General features: G+C 37.7%; 1 protein-coding gene across 1 annotated transcript in view; it reads left to right on the forward strand.

Moving 5' to 3' along the window:
* RELN (reelin) overlaps positions 1 to 23,014 on the forward strand; it is a 523,882-nt gene that overhangs the window by 294,046 nt on the left and 206,822 nt on the right. The window contains exons 9-10 of the mRNA XM_068549918.1: positions 4,653 to 4,749; positions 7,470 to 7,710. Coding sequence (XP_068406019.1) covers positions 4,653 to 4,749; positions 7,470 to 7,710 — 338 coding nt within the window. The remainder of the gene's footprint in view (positions 1 to 4,652; positions 4,750 to 7,469; positions 7,711 to 23,014) is intronic.

A 23,014-nucleotide genomic window follows, 5' to 3' on the forward strand; every position in this document is an offset into this window, starting at 1 on the left:
CGAGACATGACCCTGACTTGACTAAGGTGGTAGCAGTAGAGAGGGATAGAAGCTGAACAATATTTTGGAGTCAGAACTCCCAGGCTGATGGGTTGGAAGTGGGCAATGAAGCAAAGGGAGGAACCAAAGATGACACCTAGTGCTTTGTTTGAGCATCTGGGGTGGTGTCACTTGAAATGAAAAGGGTATCCTAGATATTTGGGGGGTGGAAAACCAATAATTCTAATTTTGACTTAAAGAGTCTGAGTTGTCCATTAGAGATGGTGAGTAGCAGTTGGATCTATAAGTGTGGATCTAATGGAAAATATAATTCTGGGTATTATCTGTTATAGATATTATTTAAAGCTTCAAAGTAAAAGGAGGCAATGTAGATAAGAGAAGAGAAAGCTACCAAAACAATTTGAGATCAAGAAGGAAAAGGGCAACAAAGGAGACTGAGAGGCGGCAGTCAGTGAAGCAGGAGAAAAATCAAGAAGGTGGTAGAAGATAGAAGAAAGTATCCAAGAAAAAAAGAGGGATACACGGTGACAAATCCTGCTGAGAAGTCAAGTAACCTGAATATGGGGAAATGATCTGTTGACTTGGCAACACGGACTCCCCAGCCACCTAACCAAGAGCAGTTTCAGGGTGGAAGGGAAAGGGAATCGGAGGATGTGACGAAGTGGAGACAATCACTGGACAGCCCTTCTGAGAAGTCTTGCTATAAAGGGAAACAAAAATAGGATTGGAAGGAACAGAAGTTAGGGGTGTGACATCAAAAAAAACTTTTTTAAGATGGGAGATGCTTTGTATGTTTCTATGATGTTTGTATGACAATAAGAATGATCCAGGAAACTCATTGGCAGAAATTGGTGATACAAGAGAAAGAGGGGAAATCTTAGAGAACAACAGAAGATAGGATCTAGACCACATGAGAAGGTTCACCATTGGTAAGAACAGAAACACTTCATCCAGTATAACAGGAGGAAGGCAGAAAACACTGGTGCAGTGGTTGAAAAGATGAGGGCATTACTGTCTGGGTCTCTGTTTTTCTTAACTATACACGGTGCATTGTTAACCTAATAAGAATGAACTTAGACATATGATTGTATGTTAAAATTCCAAAAATTTAAAAAATAACCCAGTATTTTTATACATAATTTGATAATGCAGAGCAAGTTATTTAAATAGCATAAATTCATAGGCACAAATTCAATAGCACAAATTCAGGACATCATCAATGAAAGGTGGTTTTGTTGCAAGATAGTTTCAAGGCATTATGTAGATATCTGCTTTAGCAGAGGAGTAGAGATGGCTTGTAGTTATATTGCAATGCATATATGTCTTAAGCCATAGGACAAACTGTAAGCCAATAATAGGCCAGAAATGTTGCTGAAAAAAGTATCCATCATTATGTACTATGGGGTTGACTAAATAATCAATAATAATGTAAATGACAGTTACAGTAAATTAATGTAGGTTTATCTTTATCATTTATCAATTTATTTGTCAATTTAAAATCAAGAATTGACAACCAAGACCAACTGGAAACAACATTCATGAGGTACCTTTAACACAAAATATCCTGTCCTCCCCCAAACTGGGGATATTGCAGTAATCCTGGTGTTTGTAGCTCTACACTGGAGCCAGATATCCTAGACTGTTAGATGGGGGTCCTCAGTAAGTTCTAGAAGTTCATCAGTTTTATCTATGAGTATCAAACTTTAGGAACCCTTAATCACTTTGTAGGCTACTTGTATCCTTGATGTGGGTAAAAATGAAAATATATGGAATTTCCTCATTTGTCGGTAAGAACCAAAGAAAGAGTTTGAATTTTTAGACCTGGTTAAGTTCATCATGGTTCTCAGGCCATACTTTTATAACCATGATTCTAAATTATCTTCCCTCCTTCAGCAATTGTTTAAATCCTTGCAAAATTACTACTTTAGAGTGAAGGATTACAATTACATTGGAAGTGGTCTGAAGGAGAGAAAATGGATCTGCAAGTGAGAGGACATTTTGCATTTTTCACTCGGGTTTGTCTTTCCTTTCTGGTTTTAAATATCAGCTTTGGCAATTAAAGATCTTCGATTTAAGAGGGGAAAGAAAGAAGTACCTGTTGTAGGTGGCACCTGCTCATTATTGTCTCGTCACTGCATCAGAGGTGCTTTGAGGTATGTGATAGCTCTGCACCACCGGATCTGGGAGCAGGGAGTTGGGGGTGGCGTTAGGCACCTGGGCACGTGGACGTAAATTAACTCTTTCCTCCCTTTATCACAGACAGAGTCAAGCAACCCTTGTCAACCTGGGCAAGGGGAAATCTTATTCTGTTGACAGAAGTCTATGTGACAGTGGGGCTGCAATTCAGAAGGGCTTATGTGAAGAAGAAATTCACCCAGTCTATGTGGAACCGTTGTATTAGGAGTGGGCATGGAGAATCATTTATTCACTGGCTTGGCACCATTTGGGATGGTAGTTTGATGGGGAGTGGTCCCAGAGGGAGGCAGCTATCCAAAGCCGACTGGTTGTCTTGGGTGGCGCTTCTTCCAGGAGGGGAAGTTCCCTTGGCATGGGCAGTACCTCTCCTCTGGCATCCATTCGTACCGCACACCTCAGTCCTGGTCTTCTAGTCGTCCACTCCTTTGTTGGGAGCCCCTGTGGCTTTTGAGCTATCTTTTCACATGGGAACCCTGGGCTAGTTCTGTTTTCCAGGGTACACATTTGGTCTCTAGAAACTGTGCACCTTTATCTCACTGGGGTAGAAGTACTGCTTTATCCTGAAGGGACTGAAAAATTGTTGAAGGATTATAAGCAAGGAGGTAACAATTCAGTTCACTTGTAGGAAGAGCACTGGCAAGAGTGGGGCTGGATGAGGACATGTAAGGCTGAAGACAGGGAGACCAGCTAATCATTATTAAAAAGTTTTGGCAAGAGCTACTGAGAGTCCATTGACAATAGTGAGGAGGAGATGAGTTCAGAAGATATTAATAGTTTAGGTACAAAAGAGTTTAATGACTAAGGAAAAGTGAGTCACCGGCCAGGTGCCTTTTTTGTTTTATGGGTGCATAGTAAACTTATTCTCGCAACACTGAGATGGTAACATAAGAAAATAGACAGGAGAGGGGTCATATTGGTCATCAGGGTCATATTTAGACACATTTTTATTTTCATGTTTATCAGCTTTCCTTCTCTTTTTTTAATTTGTAAATAATTTCCACTGAATTGCTTCTGTAAGGAACATTTTTTGGTTATCATTTGTTCTATCCTTTCCTTTTTTGGGATTCACCTTATACATTTGCTTTTAAGTACTTATGGTGTATAAGACACAAAGAAAGCACATAAATACCATTTACATTCTTTAGGCTAGTTTGAACTGTCTTTTGAAAAAACAGATTGTCTGCCAGACCTCATAGTTGTTTGTGTTGAAGTTTGTCTCACATAATCCTGCCTGTTTCCATTTCCGGCGCCACAGTTTGATATTTATTTTAAGCAGCTGCTTAAGAAAGGTGGAACTTAACAATGATCAGAATGGCATAAAGTAGGTTTCTGTTTGAGCTCAGGGTTGCTGTGTAACTTTCCTTTCAGTAGCCTTCTCTCATGCTTTTTCATCTACATTTTAGCTGTGCGAATAAATCTAGGAAAACTGCTGTTTGGCCTTTTTAGCACACTGCCAGCTTTGGCAATTGCACACTAACTGGTGTTGTACTAAACACCACTGAAATAAAATAAATGAGTTTGATTAAAGCTTGGAACTCCTGAGTACCACAAATGTAAAAACCATCAACAGATGCCATTTGCTGAAACCAAGGCTCCTCTAGCAGATGGATGAAAGTTAAAAATAAATTGCGCTATTTCTTTGTATTTTGGTTCATTTGTTTTAACATAGTATAAAAAACCCTGCTATCGAGTTACAGTAAACTCCTGGCTTATGTTTCATGGCTGGTTTCGGAATCTATGAAGATCTTTGATATTACAGTCAAATTGTGCTTTCTTGTATGTATTCATTGAACATGTAAAAACAAATTCTTATCAGAGTTTTAAAACTTTCTTTGGTAGTCATATCTCCAGTATTGAAAATAATAGTGAAAAACAATGACCGGATGTCCACAATGGGACATAATGTCTGTCTTTTAAATCTTTAATGTTGGGCTGCAGTAGAATAATATCAATCATATCTCTAATAGTTCTCATTCATTTAGTACTTGAATTTACTTTACAGTATTTTAGTTTCTCACATACTGCCTCATCATTTAAATAACACACACACAGAAGAAGAATGCTATTTTTATTCTTCATACAACTGAATGACTTACATGCCATTAAATGCAATCATTATTGATATTATCTTGTAAGATCCATATTAATCATTCTATAATATTTAGATATTTCTTGGCATAGAACTGAATGCTTACATTGTAATTTAATTTAGAAGTTCATGTATTTCTAAAGAGACCTGAAATTTACCTTTTTTACCTTTTTTCAACTCTTAAAATTATTTATCAAATAATGTTTATCAGAACAGATTACAAGAAATTTTAGCAGAGTTAGAAGAATGGGGAAATGATCAGATAACTATCTAAGTGGTTAGAAAATTATCTAGCGTATTTATCAGGAAGGATAATATGTAATTACACTGTATTAACTTTGAAATTTATTGTTATTGCTATTTACAGGTTCAGGTTCATGTCGCTTTAGTTATTCAGACCCTTGCATCATTGTGTCATATGCCAAGAATAATACTGTGGACTGGATTCAGCTTGAGAAAATTAGGTTTGTTATCATTTAAAGTATCTTCATAAATTTTGACGTAGGTGGATTTCTGCTTCCCTGTTTACCTTCATTCTACCACTGGCTTTATGCCTCATGGTTAAAAGTACTCTGGTTGTTAATTATGTTGAATTACATTGATGCACATATTATTACCTGCTCTATTTGAAGAAGGTATTGTTAAAAGTGTCATTTTCCGTTCAATACTTACCACTGTCAGTAGTAGCTATAACAAACTATTTACTTTTGGTAAAAGTACGTTTGAGATAGTAACCTTTCTGATGGAATTCTCCACAAAATAACAGCACCACCCGTCTCTTTAGGTGGCCTGGCTGTGGCCTGGTTTATAGGCCTAGGAATATATCAGATTACCACCTAAATTCCTTCCAGTCTGTGATGATAATGAGTTAATAGCCTCTTGGATCTAATCTCTAGTTCTGTCATTTTCCTTCTAACTTCCCTAAGGCCAGTTCTAAAATTCTATTGTCATAATTGTGATGCGACTTGTAATCATTTATTACATTTTCTTTATTTAAAAAAAAATCCCTTCATAAGAAAATTAGGTTGATGCTTAAAGAGGGAGAAGCTCATTCAGGTTGAAAATATTTGATTAAATTTAGCAAAACTCAAACTATGTTAACTATTTCTGTGTAGTTTAAATCATAAAATAAAATTCAAAATGGGTGCTTAATTTCAGGTATGGTGAGGTATTTAAAGGAAAAAATACCTTGAAATTTTATTAAGTGGTTATTCTGATCAGTTTAGTTCTTAAATTAGCATGACTCACGTAGAACATTTTCCATCAGTTCTGTGACAGTTTTCTTTTTTCTCACACTATTTTCCTTACCGTTTTTCCATATTGAAAGAATTGTGATTTGTTTGGGGGAGAAGAATAAATATTAGGTTCTTAGTCTTTAATATTAAACCAATCTGTCCAAAGTTTCTAGTAGTATTTCAAATAAAAATAAAAGTCTCACACGTTCAAGCTCTAGTCTAACCAAAAACTGAGAAAGTGATTCTAACTCATGGATTTTAATAGATTGTCTCCCTCTGTGGCAGGATAAGATATTATTTATAGATACCTGGTACAAGCCAAGCTCTGACATGCTGTGCCAGTTACCAATTTTATAACAGAGCATTTTGCTCTTCCTTCTAATTTCTAGTAGTTGTTATGAAAATGCATTCATATTAAATACTGATTTATATAAATGGCTTTAAGCAAAGCAGCATAAGTATTGGAAGTTTTACTCATGCCTCCATTTTTTTCTCTAATAGTTATATACCATAGTTTAGATAAATTGTAGTGCGTTTCTTGCTGAAAAACAGCTACATGCTTTTGATATGACAAATAGTGAGTGTACACATTTAATTACAAGATATAAAGATCACACTCAGCTGATTCCATTTATTTTTCACTAAATGAGACTTTCAATTTTAGTCCAGGCACCAAACTATCACACTCATTTAATGCAAATTTACCATTATTGATCAGAGTGGACATATTTTCAATCACTTCCTAAAACTAAAATGTAGCATCTTCATTAGTTTAAATTCTTTTTGAAGTTAAAAACATAGTCATCATTAAATATTTTAAAGGAAAGGGGAATTGATTACCACCAAAGGTGAGGTACACCATTCATAACCTACACAGACAATTCTACGGATTTAGATGTGCTTCATTGGTGAGTGAAAAATATGGCTTTTCTCTAGTCCTTTCAAAACTGATTTATAGTAAGCCCTGGGTACTACTACTAGTTTGTATTTTGGTACTACTTTTAATCTTGGCTAAAGCCATCATTTTTACTGTAGCAGGTTTCTACTTTGGTAGAATAAAATGTTTAATAAAAATATTATATAGCAAAAGGACCTAGATGTAACAGATGTAATATAAAAATCATGTTAAATTATATCATGTTTTTAAAGACCGGTCTGCATGGAATTCTAAAGAATTCTAAATGAGAGCATTTAATTCTCATGGCAAATCTGACATTTTCAAAACAAAAATGTATCTGGTTACTAGAAATTAACTATTACATAAAGACTGATTATGAAACATATAGCATACAATGATCTCTAATAAATGCAAAATTTCAAAGTAAGAATTAAAATTAAGATAATGTTATAGTTTTTCTCCTTTTTTTCTTCTCAGTATCATAAAAAATATATGGTTTTTTTTAATTTATTTTTTTTAAGCGCTTTTATTTAATTAATTTATTTATTTTGGCCTCGCAACATGTGGGATCTTAGTTCACCGACCAGGGATCAAACATGTGCCCCCTTCAATGGAGGTGCAGAGTCTTAACCACTGGACCACCAGGGAAGTCCCAAGTATATGGTTTTAGATTGAGTGTCTACCATTCACAAAAAACTGTGCTGGATACACTTTGATTTTTTACAGGAGCCATGGCAGTGGTGTACCATTTTCTCTTCAATTATCCCTTTACTGGCTTGCCTGAATATGCTTACTGCCTGCTTTGTGTTAAACGTAAAGCTCATTAAGACATTTAATATTTAAACTTTTATCACTCAATACGAACATCTTAATAATCAGCATGTATTAAAAGATTTAAGGGGTATGGGATTGTAAGTATTTAATCTGTAATGTGTACAATATTTTTAAGATAAGAAAACCACAGTCTTAATTAAGAAACAAAAAGGATCTATAAGAAAAGTAAAGTGGACACTGTTGAACTTTATTGTGACACCAGTTCTCATCTCTCCAGGGCCCCTTCCAATGTCAGCACAATCATCCATATCCTCTACCTTCCTGAAGACGCCAAAGGGGAGAACGTCCAGTTTCAGTGGAAGCAGGAAAATCTCCGAGTAGGTGAAGTATATGAAGCCTGCTGGGCTTTAGATAACGTCCTGGTCATCAACTCAGCTCACAGACAAGTTGTTTTAGAAGATAATCTGGATCCAATAGACACGGGCAACTGGCTTTTCTTCCCAGGAGCTACAGTGAAGGTTTGATCTCTCTTTTGTTCCTTCTCCTCTCCTCTAAAACCTAAAGCTCAGTAAACCAAATTGTACAAAGATAACAGTTTTACTAAAGCCGCTGTTGAAAGAATAGGTCATATTACTTTATCCTCCCTTGTAAGCATGGAAAATCATTCATTTATTCATCCCTTTAACAAGTATTTTTGAGAATCCATGGTGCCAGGTACTGGGCTGAACCTAGAGAATATAACCACAAAAAGGCAGATATGTCTCTTCCCTTCACTGGCTGTCAGTTTAGTGGGGGAGTTAGACATGTCAACATGCATGTGCAAAATAGCATCATTGTTGATTTGCTGGGAAAGTTTAGAGTGCTGTGGAAATACAACATACAGTACCAAATCCAGACCTGAGGGATTAAGAAGACTATCCAAGAGAATAGGGATCCAAGCAGAGAATGAAGGGTAATTTCAAATTGGCCAGGAGGGAGGAATAGCGTTTCTAGAATCATAAATCACATACATAAAGGCTGTAAGGTGATAGCACAAAGCAGAGGCCTTGGACAATGTTCCAAATAGTTGTCTAACAGATTTTGAGTTGAGACTTGTGATAAAGTCTGAAGATATGGCCAGTGATGAAACCTTAAAGGTCTTGAAAGCTGCTGTAGAGTTTGAACTTTATCCTGAAGTTGATAGGGAGTCGCTGAAGTACTCTGAATAAGAGTCAGATAATTAGATCTGAGTTTTGAAATATCCCTTCGAGGATGGAGGACAGAATGGAAGGGAAAGAGTGCCTACAGGAAAACCAAATAGAAGGCTGCAAACAGTAGTCCAATGGGCGATCACATTGAGCAGAAGTAGGGGAGAGATGATGGGAAAATATGGATGGATTCAGAGATTTGTAGGAGGAAATGGAGAAGATTGGGGACTGACTGAGACGATGATGGAGCAGGAGGCGTCAAGGACAAGGTTTGGGCATCGTTGTTTCAGCAACGATGCCATTTGTTGAAACAGGAAACAGGAAGAGGAACAGGATTACAGGAGCTGAATTCACCTTGGACATGTTGATTTTGATAATCCTGGGGGCAGGCAAGAAGAAACATCTGGTGGGAGGTTAGATGTATGGATCAGAAACTCAGAGGAAGATCCAAAATTGGCAATTATCAACCTTTTGAATGAGAATTGAAATCATGGGCTTGTCTGTCCAGAGAGTGTGTAGAGTAAGAAATTGTGCCTAGGCAATATTTTAAAATACCATTAGACCCTCAACTGGACTCTCTCTAGTTTCCAGTATATACAAATAAAATACAGATGCAGATTGGAGAATTTTTTAAAATGTGACTCACTGGTAAAAAAAAAGTCCTGTGCTGCATGGGGGTGAGGTCACAGGAGGAGTCCCAAGCAGAATATAAAGATCTAAGATGCTCATCTCCTTTTAATAATTTATTTGAATTCTAGAAACATGGTTCAAAATGGTTCCAGATTATTTAGAAAACCTTCACCTCTTTAGGAAACTCCCCTGACACAATAACTTGTTGCTTAACAAATCAAACTCTAGATGTTTTGTTTTAAGTTGATGAAATTACACCAATTGACTAGCATTAGGAACAGGCATCATCTTTGCTCAGCATGAGAAAACACCCAGTAAACCTTATGGAAATTGGTTTTGACTAAGACTCTAAAACTTTGGTTCCTTTAAAGAGAGTCCATGGATGCCTTTCGTATGGGTATGGAAAAGAACCTTTGTAAGGATATCCCATGTCATATCCCACTACTACTTGATTAAGAGAAGTATTTCTGTTGTCACTGTTCAACATTGGCAAGAAGAAACCCAGGAAACACATGGAGACCTCAGGGCCTGGGATTCACATCCTTTTCCCGTGATAATCATTGGTGATTATTTGGTCTCAGTTCCCTTTACTATATAAATGTACTTTTTATGCCTTGTTTTGTAAGTCATCATTATACTAATCTAATTAGCTTTTTGGTGCCTTAATGCACTGTACTTTGGTACCACCCATGATAAAAATGCATGAAGTGTGGTTTTGCTTCATAGTAATGGTTACTTAAATTACAACTTTGTGTGGAGTATACTTTTGCTTTGTGGTCTCTCATCTTACTCATAAGCTTGCTAATCACACGTTTGAGACTTGCCTAGTTACCTAGGCCTACTAAGAAAAAAGTCATTGTAGTAATGATTTATACCAGGGTCTTTGGCTATCAAGTAGAAGCTTTTCTCTGATGTTTCTTTTATTTTTAATTAATTTATTTATTTGGCTGCATCGGGTCTTAGTTGCGGCATGCAGGATCTTTCGTTGTGGCAGGAGGGCTCTTCGTTGCAACGCGCAGGTTTCTCTCTAGTTGTGGCATGTGGGCTCAGTAGTTGTGGCTCACAGGCTCTCTAGTTGTGGCACACAGGCTCTAGAGCGTGCAGGCTCAGTAGTTGTGGCACGCAGGCTTAGTTGCCCCACGGCATGTGGGATCTTAGTTCCCCGACCAGGGATCGAACCCGCATCCTCTGCATTGGAAGGTGGATTCTTAACCACTGGGCCACCAGGGAAGTCCCTCTGATATTTCTTTTTAAAATTTCAAATAAGTGCAATGATAAAATCTAAGAGTTTGTCATTTTAACTCATTTGCATGACCGACCTTTTGCTTTTTGCCTCAAACATCTAAGCATGAAAATATTGCTTTTGCCAAGTGATTTGGAGTTCTAGAAATAAAAACTGTTCATTTAAATTGTATGCAATTTCTCCACCAAATATTGTTCCTTTACTGGGTGGCCTCTGAGATGAAAACCGAATACAACCAATTAGAAAGCATATCTCGGTGTTCCTATTGGTCATAGGACATGTTTTGAACATTGCTTTATTTTGGACTTTTTAGTTTTGAGGGTAATGTTTGTTTGTTCAACCTGTACGTTATCTTTTCTATATTCATTAAAACTCTCCAAGATGTTTACATCTTAACTAAATCGAAGATCGAGTCTAACAGCAATCAAGAAAGTGTGCGTCATTACAAAGTAGAGTTTATTCCAGGAAAAGTGTCCAAGCACAGATAGGATACTCTTTGGTTAAATAATAATAGCTACTTTTTTTTTTAATTGCTCTGAACGTGAACAATTTCCTCATTTATTTATTTATTTATTTGGCTGCATTGGATCTTCATTGCTGCACGTGGGCTTTCTCTAGTTGCAGCGAGCGAATGAAGAGAGCGGGGGCTACTCTTTGTTGCAGTGTGCGGGCTTCTCATTGCAGTGGCTTCTCTTGTTGCAGAGCATGGGCTCTAGGCACGCAGGCTCAGTAGTTGTGGCTCGCGGGCTCTAGAGCACAGGCTCAGTAGTTGTGGCGCACGGGCTTAGTTGCTCTGCGGCATGTGGGATCTTCCCAGATCAGGGATTGAACCCATGTCCCCTGCATTGGCAGGCAGATTCTTAACCACTGTGCCACCTGGGAAGTCCCAACAGCTACTTTTTATCGTTCACTTATTATTCTAGGGACTTGCTATTCCAGATGTGCGTGTGAGATTATATATGTATAATCTCATATAGTTGATCTTTATAAACCTATAAAAATGTGCTCTATTAGCCCCATTTTACAGATTTGGAAAGTGGACATGGAGGTGTTGAGTAACTTGTCCAGAATGCCCCTTTTCCAGTGGCAGAGCCAGGGTTCAAATACAGGAATCCAACTTCAGAACTCTTGCTCTCAGCTCCACATAACTTCGCTCTTACAAGTAGTAAATATAAACTGACATGCTCCCTATTGGTCCTGTGTTTCTTCCCATCATCTATTTGTTAATTTATTTGCCTATTTTCTTCACCATCACTCTCTGGCTCTAGGCTGAAAGATTCTTGTTTTTCTTGTATTTCTTGATCTTGCCCCAGCTTTATTCCATTTGTACTATATATTCCTTTCTCTGGGTGACAGATTTTGATACATCAGAATTTAGTAAGTTCAGACCAAGCAGTGGTTGCTTCCTTTTCTTCCACACTACAGCAGCTGATTTTATTTTCACAATCATAGTTACTGGTCCACCACTGCTGACCTAAAGTGAACTTAAGGAGAAAAGAGTATTAAAATATTTTCCATATGGAGGTAGGAGGCATTTGTAGTAACCTATAGGGAAGATGAAATAGAGTGAGAACAGGGGGACACTAAAGAAAGAGAAATCAACAGTCTCATGGTAGCAGACTTCCTGTGACGAGGATGTTGGAGTCAAGGATCATACAAAGGGATGCCTGTGACAAAAAATGACAAGGTCATTCCTTAAAAGAAATTACATCATACACCCTCCATACTCAAGACCTTTGATGGCTTCCTGTGTAGGCCTAGAGGAGACAAGCCAAACTCCCTAGCATGTAATTCAAGGCCATTTCCAATCTCGGCCCAGCCTAACTTTTCATCCTCATCTCCTGCTCCCCTGTGCGCCAGCCTCACAAATACAACACAGAATTTCACACTCCCACCCCTTTAGACATGCTTTTCCACCTTTCTTTTTTCTATGCCTAGTCATTCCCCAGCATCCTTCAGGGCCCAGTTCAAATGTCATTGTCTGGGTGAAGTTTTGCATAGTTAACGTCTGGCTCCTCTCTGTGCTGCTGTAACCATGAGGTTGAATAAGCAGGACTTGAGGTTGGAGACTGGCTCCAAAAAAACATTCTTTCTTCCTCACTAGTGACCATTCGCATTCACTCAGACAGCTTTTTAAATCTCTATCCTTTTTGCACAAACCTAAGGCAGGTCCCAAGACTACTGATAGACCAAAAAAGCAATCAATCACTTTAGTCCCCAGTCTCCGTTCCATAACAAATACCACACAGTTCACCGTAATAATGCAAACTCCAAGCTTCGCCCATAGCTTCTCTCCTCCAGCTTAGGTCTGCTGAGTAGGAATAGAGATAGAGGTCAGCTCCTTCTCCCTCCTCACTAACCGCCATGAGTTTTAGCCTCTGAACCACCCGGGGCTGGGTCAGGAGGCAGGAGAAGAATCAAGAGGCAGACGCTGTAAGCTGGAATTATTGATCCCTTGGTCTGGCAAGTGATCAAAGCTGGCTCTCTCTTGGTTCTACCAAAAAGCTCTTTGGAAATGCCCCTACTTTTCACCAGAACTGGGGATTTCTCACCTGTAGCTCCCCAATGCATCTCTCAGGTCATGTCTACTTCTACTCCTAGCCACTGGGCCTCTGACTCATGACCTCAGCCTCTTTCTTCTAAGGGTCCTTGCCCCTCCAGGAAGACCTTGGGGGCAGGATCTTAGACAAACCAGACTGCCTCTTGTGTGCATGGGCCCAGTTCTAGTCTATGGTAAACATTCACCTTGAATCCATCATTGGGAGAAGAGAAGTTAATTACTTTGAAGTGCAGCCCTCTTGTTACCCAGCTACCTGCCAGGCAGCCCCAGGCACTAGTCTAAGCCCTTACAGCATTCCTTCCAAGGGGTGTTCTTGAAGTCCTGAGCACCAGGCTTGAGGCAAGGGGAAGGTACCCTCCCCTCCTCCCCTGACAAGGGCATGGGTGTGACCCACAGTTCACCAACAACCCTCTCTAAATGAATCATCTCTCTGCTTTCCAGCTACCTACATACTTCAGCTTCAAGTTTGTGTGCTCTCAATTTGAGTAAGTGGCTAAGCCATTTTACCGCCTCTTTTGCTAAGTCCTTATAGTTGGTCCATCACCTCTCTTTGGAATGTGGAGCAGTTGCTACCTATTTTCTTGGCACCTTAACCAAATCCAACACTAACCTAGTTCCATTTCAACATTCTGTTATGCCGTAAATATACATCTATGAGAGTGTTTACAACATTGCTTTGTAGTTATGTTTCTGTCTCCCTGGGTAGCGTGTTAGCTTCTTAAGCTCGGGAACTGTTTCTACCATTTTTGAATCTCCAGTATTGGTACATGATACACTGTGCTAGTTGAACGAATGAAAAACTGAAAAAATATCAAGATCTAGTTTGTGGGGAAAGAAAATAAATTTTATATTCAGTGATGACATGCAGGCAGCTAAAAATATTGTGAATGGGACTGGATATAGCACAACTGTTAAGAAAATGGGCTTAACTGGGTTCAAATCTTGGTTTCACAGTTTATTAGCCATGTGGTCTTGGGCAAGTTATTTAACCTCTTGGTTCCTTGGTGTCCTCACCTTTAACAGGGATAGTAATAGTATCCATCTCCTGTTGTGATAATTAAATAAGAAGATACATGTAAAACCCTTAGAACAGTGCCTGGCATATATAAAGGGCTAAATAAGTATGTGTCCTCTTCATTGAAAACTTTAAGAACAAATTGACTCTACAGGGAAGTGAATATGGAGAAAAATATGTAAAAGGCAAAGGATTGAGATGATATCTCCAATGGGGTGGGGGATAGGATAGAAAAAATACAGAACTCACAAATTATGTCATCCTTACATATCATTAAAGTAATATCAAAATCAAATGCAGTAAATTGATTAGGTTGGACACAAATATTGCCCGTAGATGTAACTTTGGCAATCAAAATAAGAAATAGTTTCCACCGGAATTAAGTTGAAATGGCATTCATGTAATTATAATATTAATAGTAGTTTTCTTTATTAACAACAAGTGATTTTTTAAGTGCTGCTGTTCATAAAATAAGGTAATAGAGAGTAGTGTGTATGTAAACTGTCCAGTTGATGTTGAAAATAATGTTTGAGAGTGGCAGGTCAAATAGGAAAGATAAAAATGAGTCACTGGCATTCATAGTACATATTTCTCCTTATCTTCTTTAGATTTTTTTTTCAATTTCTTTGGTACTATTTAATTCATTTCATCTGAGCCTGTCCTTGTTTATCTCAAGTAGGGCAGAACGATAGAAGACCAAATGGAGTCATTAACTTAAGGAGCTATGTGATCTGGAGAACTGCAATTATAGGTCACCAGTTTAAATCTGCCCTGGGCTGGTAGAAGGCCATTACCATCTGTTGGCTCTTTAGTAATTAATATGAAGTAGATGTCTAACAGTATCGGCTTTTAATGTAGAACCCGACCTTATGTTTGTTGCACTTTTTTATTTGGATTGGTAAGCTGAAGAGGACTGTAAGAGGTTACAGAATTAATATGTTCTTCCTCGACAGCCATCTGTGTTCCTCCTCCATTCTCTTCACAAGTTCATGGCCTTGCCTGACTCAGCTTCCAGTGTTTTTCCAGAGAACCTGCCCATGTGGAAGAAAAGGGACACCACATTCTTATCGTGCTTCTAATTACCATCATAATCTTTTTATTTCCCATGAATCCCTAAGCAGCCCTCTGTTCACAACCAAATAGGTGGGGCTCTAGATGCCAATAAATCTAGTACTGCAAGTCAGAAAGCTAGCCAGAGCACCAGCCTCATTAGCAGTCTCCACAGTAAGTCCATTGTGGACTCAGCAAGGCAAGGAGCCTGAACCCACTTGATAGTGAAACACCTGTCTTAATTATTAGTTACGATGGTATTTCCTTCTTTTGCAGAATATTGCATCCTTTTTTAAAATTACTTTTGTGTACAATTTCTAAACTAATCAAGAATTATTTGTGTCAGTTGTTTCTATTCTAAAGATACGGAATATACTCTGTTAGTCCATCATTTGCAGTTGCTAGAATTGGCTGCTGCTGCCACAGCTGCCATCCCCTGACAGCCCCGCTCTCTATCAGATGGCTGTGGGTGTTTTGCCGCATTTAATAGTGGGAGGCACGTTCTTCCTGCCTGAAATGGGGGAATGATTAATCTCAGGGCAACTTCTGGTGCTCCAACTCTTTGCAAATGGTCTTGGTTTTGTCATCAAGGTTTAAGGAAATGAATGTTTTGGCCCCTTCCATTTAAGACGTATAGAATCAAGAATCAATGTTTCCCCTTGGGTAGGATTCTCATATCCATCTCCATTGAGTAGCATGGATACTGGATAATAAATAATAATAATAACAACCATAATTATAAGTAGTAGTAGCAGCAGCAGCAGTAGTAATGGTGGCATTTCATGAATCATCTGTAGGTGCCAGCACTATGAGGAAGGCCTTATCCTCCAAGTTTTATATCTATGGTAGGTGAACATTGCATGTCTATAAAGACCCTGAGTACTTAGTGCTTAATTGTCCTTAGTCATTCTTAAAACATCTGGACAAATCCATCAAAGTCATCTCTTCCCAACTCCTCAAAAACACATCCTGCAATCTGAAAATGTCCTTAATTTCAAGTTCAAAGAAAAACACTAAATGTAAGATTTTTAAAGGGTCAGCCTGGAGCTGCTACAGCTACCTGCTTTCTGTAACTCACCCTTAGAGAGAAGAGCTGCAAAGGTCAGGAAAGTACTCAGAGGAGAACCCAGGAACAAATGATTTGGAAAGAGCTATGAGCAGATTTTTTGCTTTGTTTTTTCTTTTTTCTTCATCTTTTAATATTACCCAGTGAAGCAGAATTTCCAGATGGATCAATATGCCATGGAGGTAAATATTGGTCAAGCAGCTGCTTCATTTTGTTTGTTTGTTCACTCCCATCTTTGGTGGCAGCCAAAATTTGTATTTTGAAAGCATGAATCATCCACAACTCCTTGATATCTGTATGTGTGTGAGAGAGAGAGAGAAAGAGAGAGAGCACACTTTGCTCACTCACTGTTAATAAATGTTTATATCTGCTCAGCTAGCCTGGTTACCCTCAGCTTGCAAAGGCATAAATCACTGGCTTCTGTCAACTCTGGAATTGACCCACAGATTAAGTGCAGATCACTAGGAGATATGTGCTGTTCCTCGTATTTTTTATTTTTAAGAAATCTTCCCACTCTGATTGCTGTGCCTGCACCTGCTAATCTTTTTCTGTTTATTACCCTAGTTCATTGTATGGATAGCAAAGAATTCCAGATTACTCCTTTTACACTTTTATGTCAACTTGTGTTGAGAAGTAAATCAGTACGAAATGTCACAGATTCTGTTGTGAAGGTTTGTCCTTTAGAATAGGCTGCGCTCAAATGTATTTAAAAGAAATTTTCTTAAAAAGTGAATTATGAAATTTTGCAGATGTGTGCCAAGGATTGGGAGTAACTAAGTATACAGAATTTAGAAGTATTTCTACTTCCAGTTAGACTGCTGCCTCTCTCCTCCATTTACTGTTGATAAATATCCAATCATAGTGTCAATTTTCCTAGTTGAACAAACACCGAAAGGCCCTAATGAAGACAACAGCCATCAGGTGAATGAACAACCCATTAAGGAGAAGAATTAAGTCAGAGCAAGAGAGTCTATTAATTTTCTTATAGCTCTTGTACATTATGCATTTGCCAAATTCCTTGTCCCAGTGGACACTAGGCAGATCTCCAGTCCTGAATAAAAATTGGAGCTTTCATTCTGGAATTCTGCTGTCACCTGTCTAATACTATTGTCACAAATTGTTGAGTCATTAATGGAGAATAAAGGTTATAATATCCAAATTATGAAAAAAATGTAAATTTATTTGTCTGAAAATGTAGTCTTAACACAAGTCGAGGCTAGTGAAAAAAGTCAAAGACAAATGGTGAAAGGGATGATCACATTCAAAGCAGAATTTATTTTTAAATGTGCTTTTTGGGAATATAATCCCCTGGCAGAGCAGTATCTGCCTACTATAATGCCTAACTTGTCTTCCATGAATTGAGCACCCCAGAAAACGGTTTCAAAACTCCATTCCGTGATTTTCTTTTTTTAGAATGTAAGGATAAACAGGAGGAAATCAGATGTGCTTTCCAGAAATGTGCTTTGCAAGTCGCTGTACTGGAAACTATATGGTCTGTAACTTGAGGGATTTGAGTACCGGCTTTCTAATGAGGATAAACCTGAACTCAGTAAGACTTGTGGCGAGACCATGTTCCCACGTCTTTTTCCATTAAGAATCAGAATGTTACCTATGATTTTCTGGCCAGATTCCAGCTTGGTTAATTGCATGCTGTCTCTGTAAATTCCCTTTGCTTGGGATGTTTTTCACTTTGGATTGCATTGCTCTTGTTGTCATGTTTACCCCAAGAGGTGGGTACATGATATTGTAGAATGAGCCAGAATATATTTTAAGCTAATAAGAGTACTTTGGGGATGAAGGGTTAAACGTAAGTAGTGTGCTTTTCACAGTTTCCCCCCAATAAGGCCTATTTGTACAGTAATTAATGTGGAATAGCATTAGTGAAACATGGAATTGAGCCAAATCACCATGACAAGAGTGGCAGTAACACAGAAACAAATAATTTCGGTAAATTCTACTAAAAATAACCATTCAAACAAATCCCCAGAGCGTCTTTGACTACGCACCCTTTTCTTGTTTGTTTATGGTCTGAAGCTGACACATTTAATCACTAATTAAGTTAATATGTTATTCAATGTGAAATTTATTTTATTCTGTCTGAACATCCAAAACATGGTAACATGACCCATCATCTTTGTACTTAGCACAGCTCATAGCCCAATTATTTGCATAGTGGCACTCATTAAGGTAAGGGTTTTTAAATAAATGAATGAAGATAGGGGACGAAAGAAGGAAGGGAATTTACTGATTTCCTAAGATTCATCAGTCTTTAGAATAAGCATGTTACTTCCACTATCTCATCTAATCCTCACAATTGCCCCATTTCACAGATGAAAATATAGAGGCTCAGAGAGGTTAAGTGGCTTCTCCAAGATCAAACAGCTTTGATTTTCAAAGCCAACTATGTTGTATTTTAAAGCCCCAGCCCTTTTGTTCCTCACTATCTTGCAGCCTCCCACATTGCGCCTGGCATTCTTGGCCTTAATTTGAGGAGGCCAGTCTGAAAACTTCAGACTCTGTGAAAGCTAAGTTGATCCCTACAGACAAGGTTAACAACTGCCCTATGGAATTTTACATTGTTATTCTTTCTCTTATTACTCCAATTCAAATCTGTCACTATTGCCATTTTAGAGTTGTCATAACTATTGCCAAATAATTACACACTTGTTACAAAATATACCATGAATTGAATCTTTATGAATCATAGTACAAAGTGGTTCAAATGCTTAATGAATCCATAAAATAATGAGAAAGAAACACTCTTGAAGCTCCCTAAAATTCGCTCACTGTGGTTGAATCTATTGTGTTGACTAGAGAAAATGCACTTCAGCCCTCCTGCACCTGGACTGTGTTCATAGCCAAGTTTTCAGTTTTTTAACTGGCATTAAATTACCTAGAAATTGAATGTGTGGAAAATGACAGAAATTCATTTTGCCTCATGAGAGAAATCATTCTCTTCCTATTTTTTTTTATAAGCATGAAAGTCTGTACCATTAAAGACCATTGAACCAGGATGTAGGAAATATATATATTTCTATATGATAATAGCTATAGCATGGTGAAAGGCTTAGGAAACACAATGATTTGTAGGCTGTAGGTCAGTCCATTTCTAGTCACTCAGTCATACATCCCAGTTTAATCCAGAAACTCCTATACCCATATATTTTATTTGCAGCCAGACAGTGGCTAATTTATGGCTCTGCCAACAATGCCATTTTAATTAATTTTATTCATCTTATTTCTCTTTCCTCTGCTCCTCATATCTCAACTGTTATGCGTTGCCTAGATTTTAATTTAAAAACCTCTCCTCTCTAAGGAGCAATCTGAAGTGGCAAAAATAATCACTTAAAATATTACAGTCATTAAAAAATTGGCTGTGGTGGAAGCCGTGCATTTTCAATTTTCCTACAAATGATGTTTTAGCTCCTTTTAAAGTGCGCTTTGTATCTGAATTGTCTGCCACCAGCCAGCTTGGCTATCAAAAATGGTCTTCCAGCTGGGTGGGCTGAGTGACAACTCCTTAATGGAGGAAATGGATGGCTGTCTGCTCATGTGGAGGGGAAGGCATACCAGGCAGATTTCATTCCATCTGCCACCAGCTCTCTGCAAGCTGGCATTGCCCAAATGCCCAATATACTCATTCCAACTAAAAGGATATCGTCAAAAATAAATTGTAAGGCTACAGATGTCTGAAAGAATCATCAGGGCCATTAGACCCCAGGGAGATAACATTAACAGGTACCTCAGTGTTCATCTTTGATGAAAACCTAATTAAACTATGGTGAAGGCAATTGTAAGTACTTTTACAAGTACAGAGGTGAAGTCATTAACATTTTCAGCAGAGTATAGGGAGCAGCCTTAGACAAATGCTATCCTGAATTGTGGCCAAAGACTTGTTATATTGAGGAATTTTCACTGATGTTTCCTGTTGATGCTTTTCTGAATGGCAAATTCTTGTCAGTTACAGTGTGTTCTGCTTTTCAAGTAAAGGAAACCCATTTAACAGCAAAGTAGAAAAATATTTTTGATTGACAAATGGAAACAAATAAGGATGATATTTAAGTGATTTTAAAAACTGTCATTGGTCAGTGCTAAAATAATGAAGTAAAAATAATGATAATTAACATCACCATTTATGTAATTAGGAAGGCTAGGGATAGAAAGAAATATATAGAGCCATCTGCAGAATTTATACCTTTATTTTACCAAAAATAAATTCTTAATTACCTGATATATACTCACCATAAGTCAGTCAAAAGCGAAGACTCAAATAAAACTGTACTTGATTTCACTATGGAAAAAAAAAAACAGCTAAGACTCACATGATAATATGTTCTGTTAATTGTATTTTCCACTTAAGATAGCAGCTCATCCACCTTCCAGATCAATTTTGTTCTTTTTCATCGCTGTGTAGTATTTCATCATGTGGCTCTACTATAATCCATTTAAGTATTCCTTATTTATGGAAATCTGTCCTCTTCTTTTTCTATAACAAGAAATGCTGTGGTAAACAGCCTAGTACATATATTTTCAAGCACTCATGCTATTTTTGTCTATAGCATAGATACCTAGAAGTGGAATTTCTGGGTAAGGTTGCATTAAACACTAAAATTTTAAAATAGTTACTGCCAAATTATTCAACCAAAATAATCCTGTCAATTTATATCCTAACGAGTAGAGTCTTGTTTTCTTGTACCCTCATTTATGCTGGACGTTTCAGTTATTAAAACTGTCTCCAATACAACAGTAAATAAAATAAAAAGCTAAGACTCAGGAAGTCACATGTTATTTGTAATCATTTACTCAAGAAAACCTGCTATATTTTTACCATACTCAAAATAAAGTAGCCCTGAATTCCAAAGTATTCTTCTTATCATATTAAAGCTCATATATCTCACAGAGTTAGACATTTAACTGTCTTATGAAGTTGTTTAGATTTTAATTGTCTCACAAATGACATGAGTTTGAATAGATGCTGAACAAAAACAACTGGGTATTAAAATCACTGAGAGCAATTTTCTGAAATTCTTTTCATACTTTCAGTTCACTTTTTGTTTGGATCTTTAACATAAATACATAAATGTTATACATTTCATCTGTAAGAAAAGTGGCAGCAGACATCTTGCATTATTAAGTTTTCCTAAGGAAAATGTTTGGTAATCTGCCAAAATTTGGAGAACTTTTGAAGTTCTAATTGATGGCTTGGTATGCCCTGAAAATGAATGAATGTTTGCAATATTTTACCATATTGTATTGTGCAACATATTCTTTTACATTTTACTAAAGGTTTTAAGTTGATCTGAAGAATTTTAGTGACTAGTCTAATGAGAAACAATTTAAAATAGATTTAAATATTCTATTTCTCTATAACCTACTGCCAAGGGTATATACTGTAAAGGGAATATAATACTGCATATTTAGAAATTTTTGGAAAAGTGCATATTTAGAAATAAAATAACAATTATTTTATACCACTTAGAGATTTCAAAAAAACACTTCCACATATAATATAATTTGTGCTTCTAACAGCATCTCTAGGAAATAGATATTATTGGCCCCATTCCACAGCCTAAGAAACTGAGGCCTAGATGGGTTAAATGAGTTGTGCAAAACCATGTAGCCATTCAGTAGAGAAAATGCATCGGAACATGCCTTCTGATTCCAATCCCCAAACTCCTTGAAGATGAAAAGTAACTGAGTTTTCATTCCTTGTCAAGAATGTTTTTGGTTTCCAGTATTTTGGGTTTTTTTCTAACCTTAATCACCTCAGCACATGTAAGTGCTGAATTAATTGAATTGGGTTCTAGGGGAAAGTTCAAGCACCCCTACCCACACAGGTGGTGGATTTCCATTCAGAGGCAGAGATGCAATCTCAAACAAGCAGAGGCACAGGGGCTCTATCTCAATCTGAATGTAGTCAGGCATAAATTCTCAGTTTGGAGAGCATCTGGGAAACCAATACTAAGACACTGAGCCCCCTGTGACCAATTCTAAAGTAGAATTAATGTAAAACTTTAACTAGCCTTGTAATTGATGTAGGAATCCTCAGAATGAGAACACTGAACTGGCCCCCTATCTTTCCCAGGATTCCTAAATACAAGGATTATACATAATCCACTTCTCGGTAGGCCCATTCCTGCCCATTCCTGCTCAAATGGCTCAGTAATTCACCAGTTTTGCACAGACTATCCCCTATTTTATAGTCCCAATAGTACCCAGCTGGCTTATATTACCCTTACTCCAAACCTTGAAAACATGTGTTCTACTCATAATGGCTGAGGCAGAAATTATGTCCTGATCTCCTTAGCATGGTGGGGAGCAGAGCAAGCTATCCATTGTAGTGTGTGCATTCAGTGCGTCTCCAGGCCCTGCTACCCAGAAATTGGCAGCCCCATCCTGCTAAGAGACAGGGGGATTTGATTCACTTCACGCTGAGCTGTGGCTCGTCACTTTGGATGTGTCACAAACTTTCTTTAGCAATGTGTTGATGTACTAAGACTCTGACGAAGAAAACATTCAAAGAGCAATACTTTTCCCCCTCCACACCCAAAAGGGCATTGGGCCCATTTGGGAAGAGAGAAGAGAGTGGACTCTGAATCTTCCCCTAAACTCGACAGACAGGGTTAAGATGTTTCAGTGCAAGTCCAGCACTGACTGTTATAAACCACTGCCCTGTTTGTTTGAATTTAGACTTCGAGTATTGTCCTTTTACTGCCAACTGGTGAAGAACAGCTCCTTCCCTATAAAAATAAACTATGTAAAAAACTATACCATGCTGTCCTTCATGGAAACTTGGCAAAGACAGATCCTACTAGTTTTTAGATTCTGCAATTATGAAAATTGGTTAACACTCAAAGTGAGTGTTCATTTTTTTCAGGTTGCTTTCTTCATACTTGTTACGGTAAATATGACTTGTATTTCATATGCTGGCGCTAGCAGTTATAATGACAGAAAGGTATATTGATAGCTAATTTTTTTCTTCCAGTTTTATTGAGATATAATTGATATACAACACCGTAGAAGTTTAAGGTGTACAGCATAATGATTTGACTAACATACATGAAATGATTA

This window comes from Eschrichtius robustus, chromosome 8, assembly GCF_028021215.1.
Source record: "Eschrichtius robustus isolate mEscRob2 chromosome 8, mEscRob2.pri, whole genome shotgun sequence".
Lineage (NCBI taxonomy): Eukaryota > Metazoa > Chordata > Mammalia > Artiodactyla > Eschrichtiidae > Eschrichtius > Eschrichtius robustus.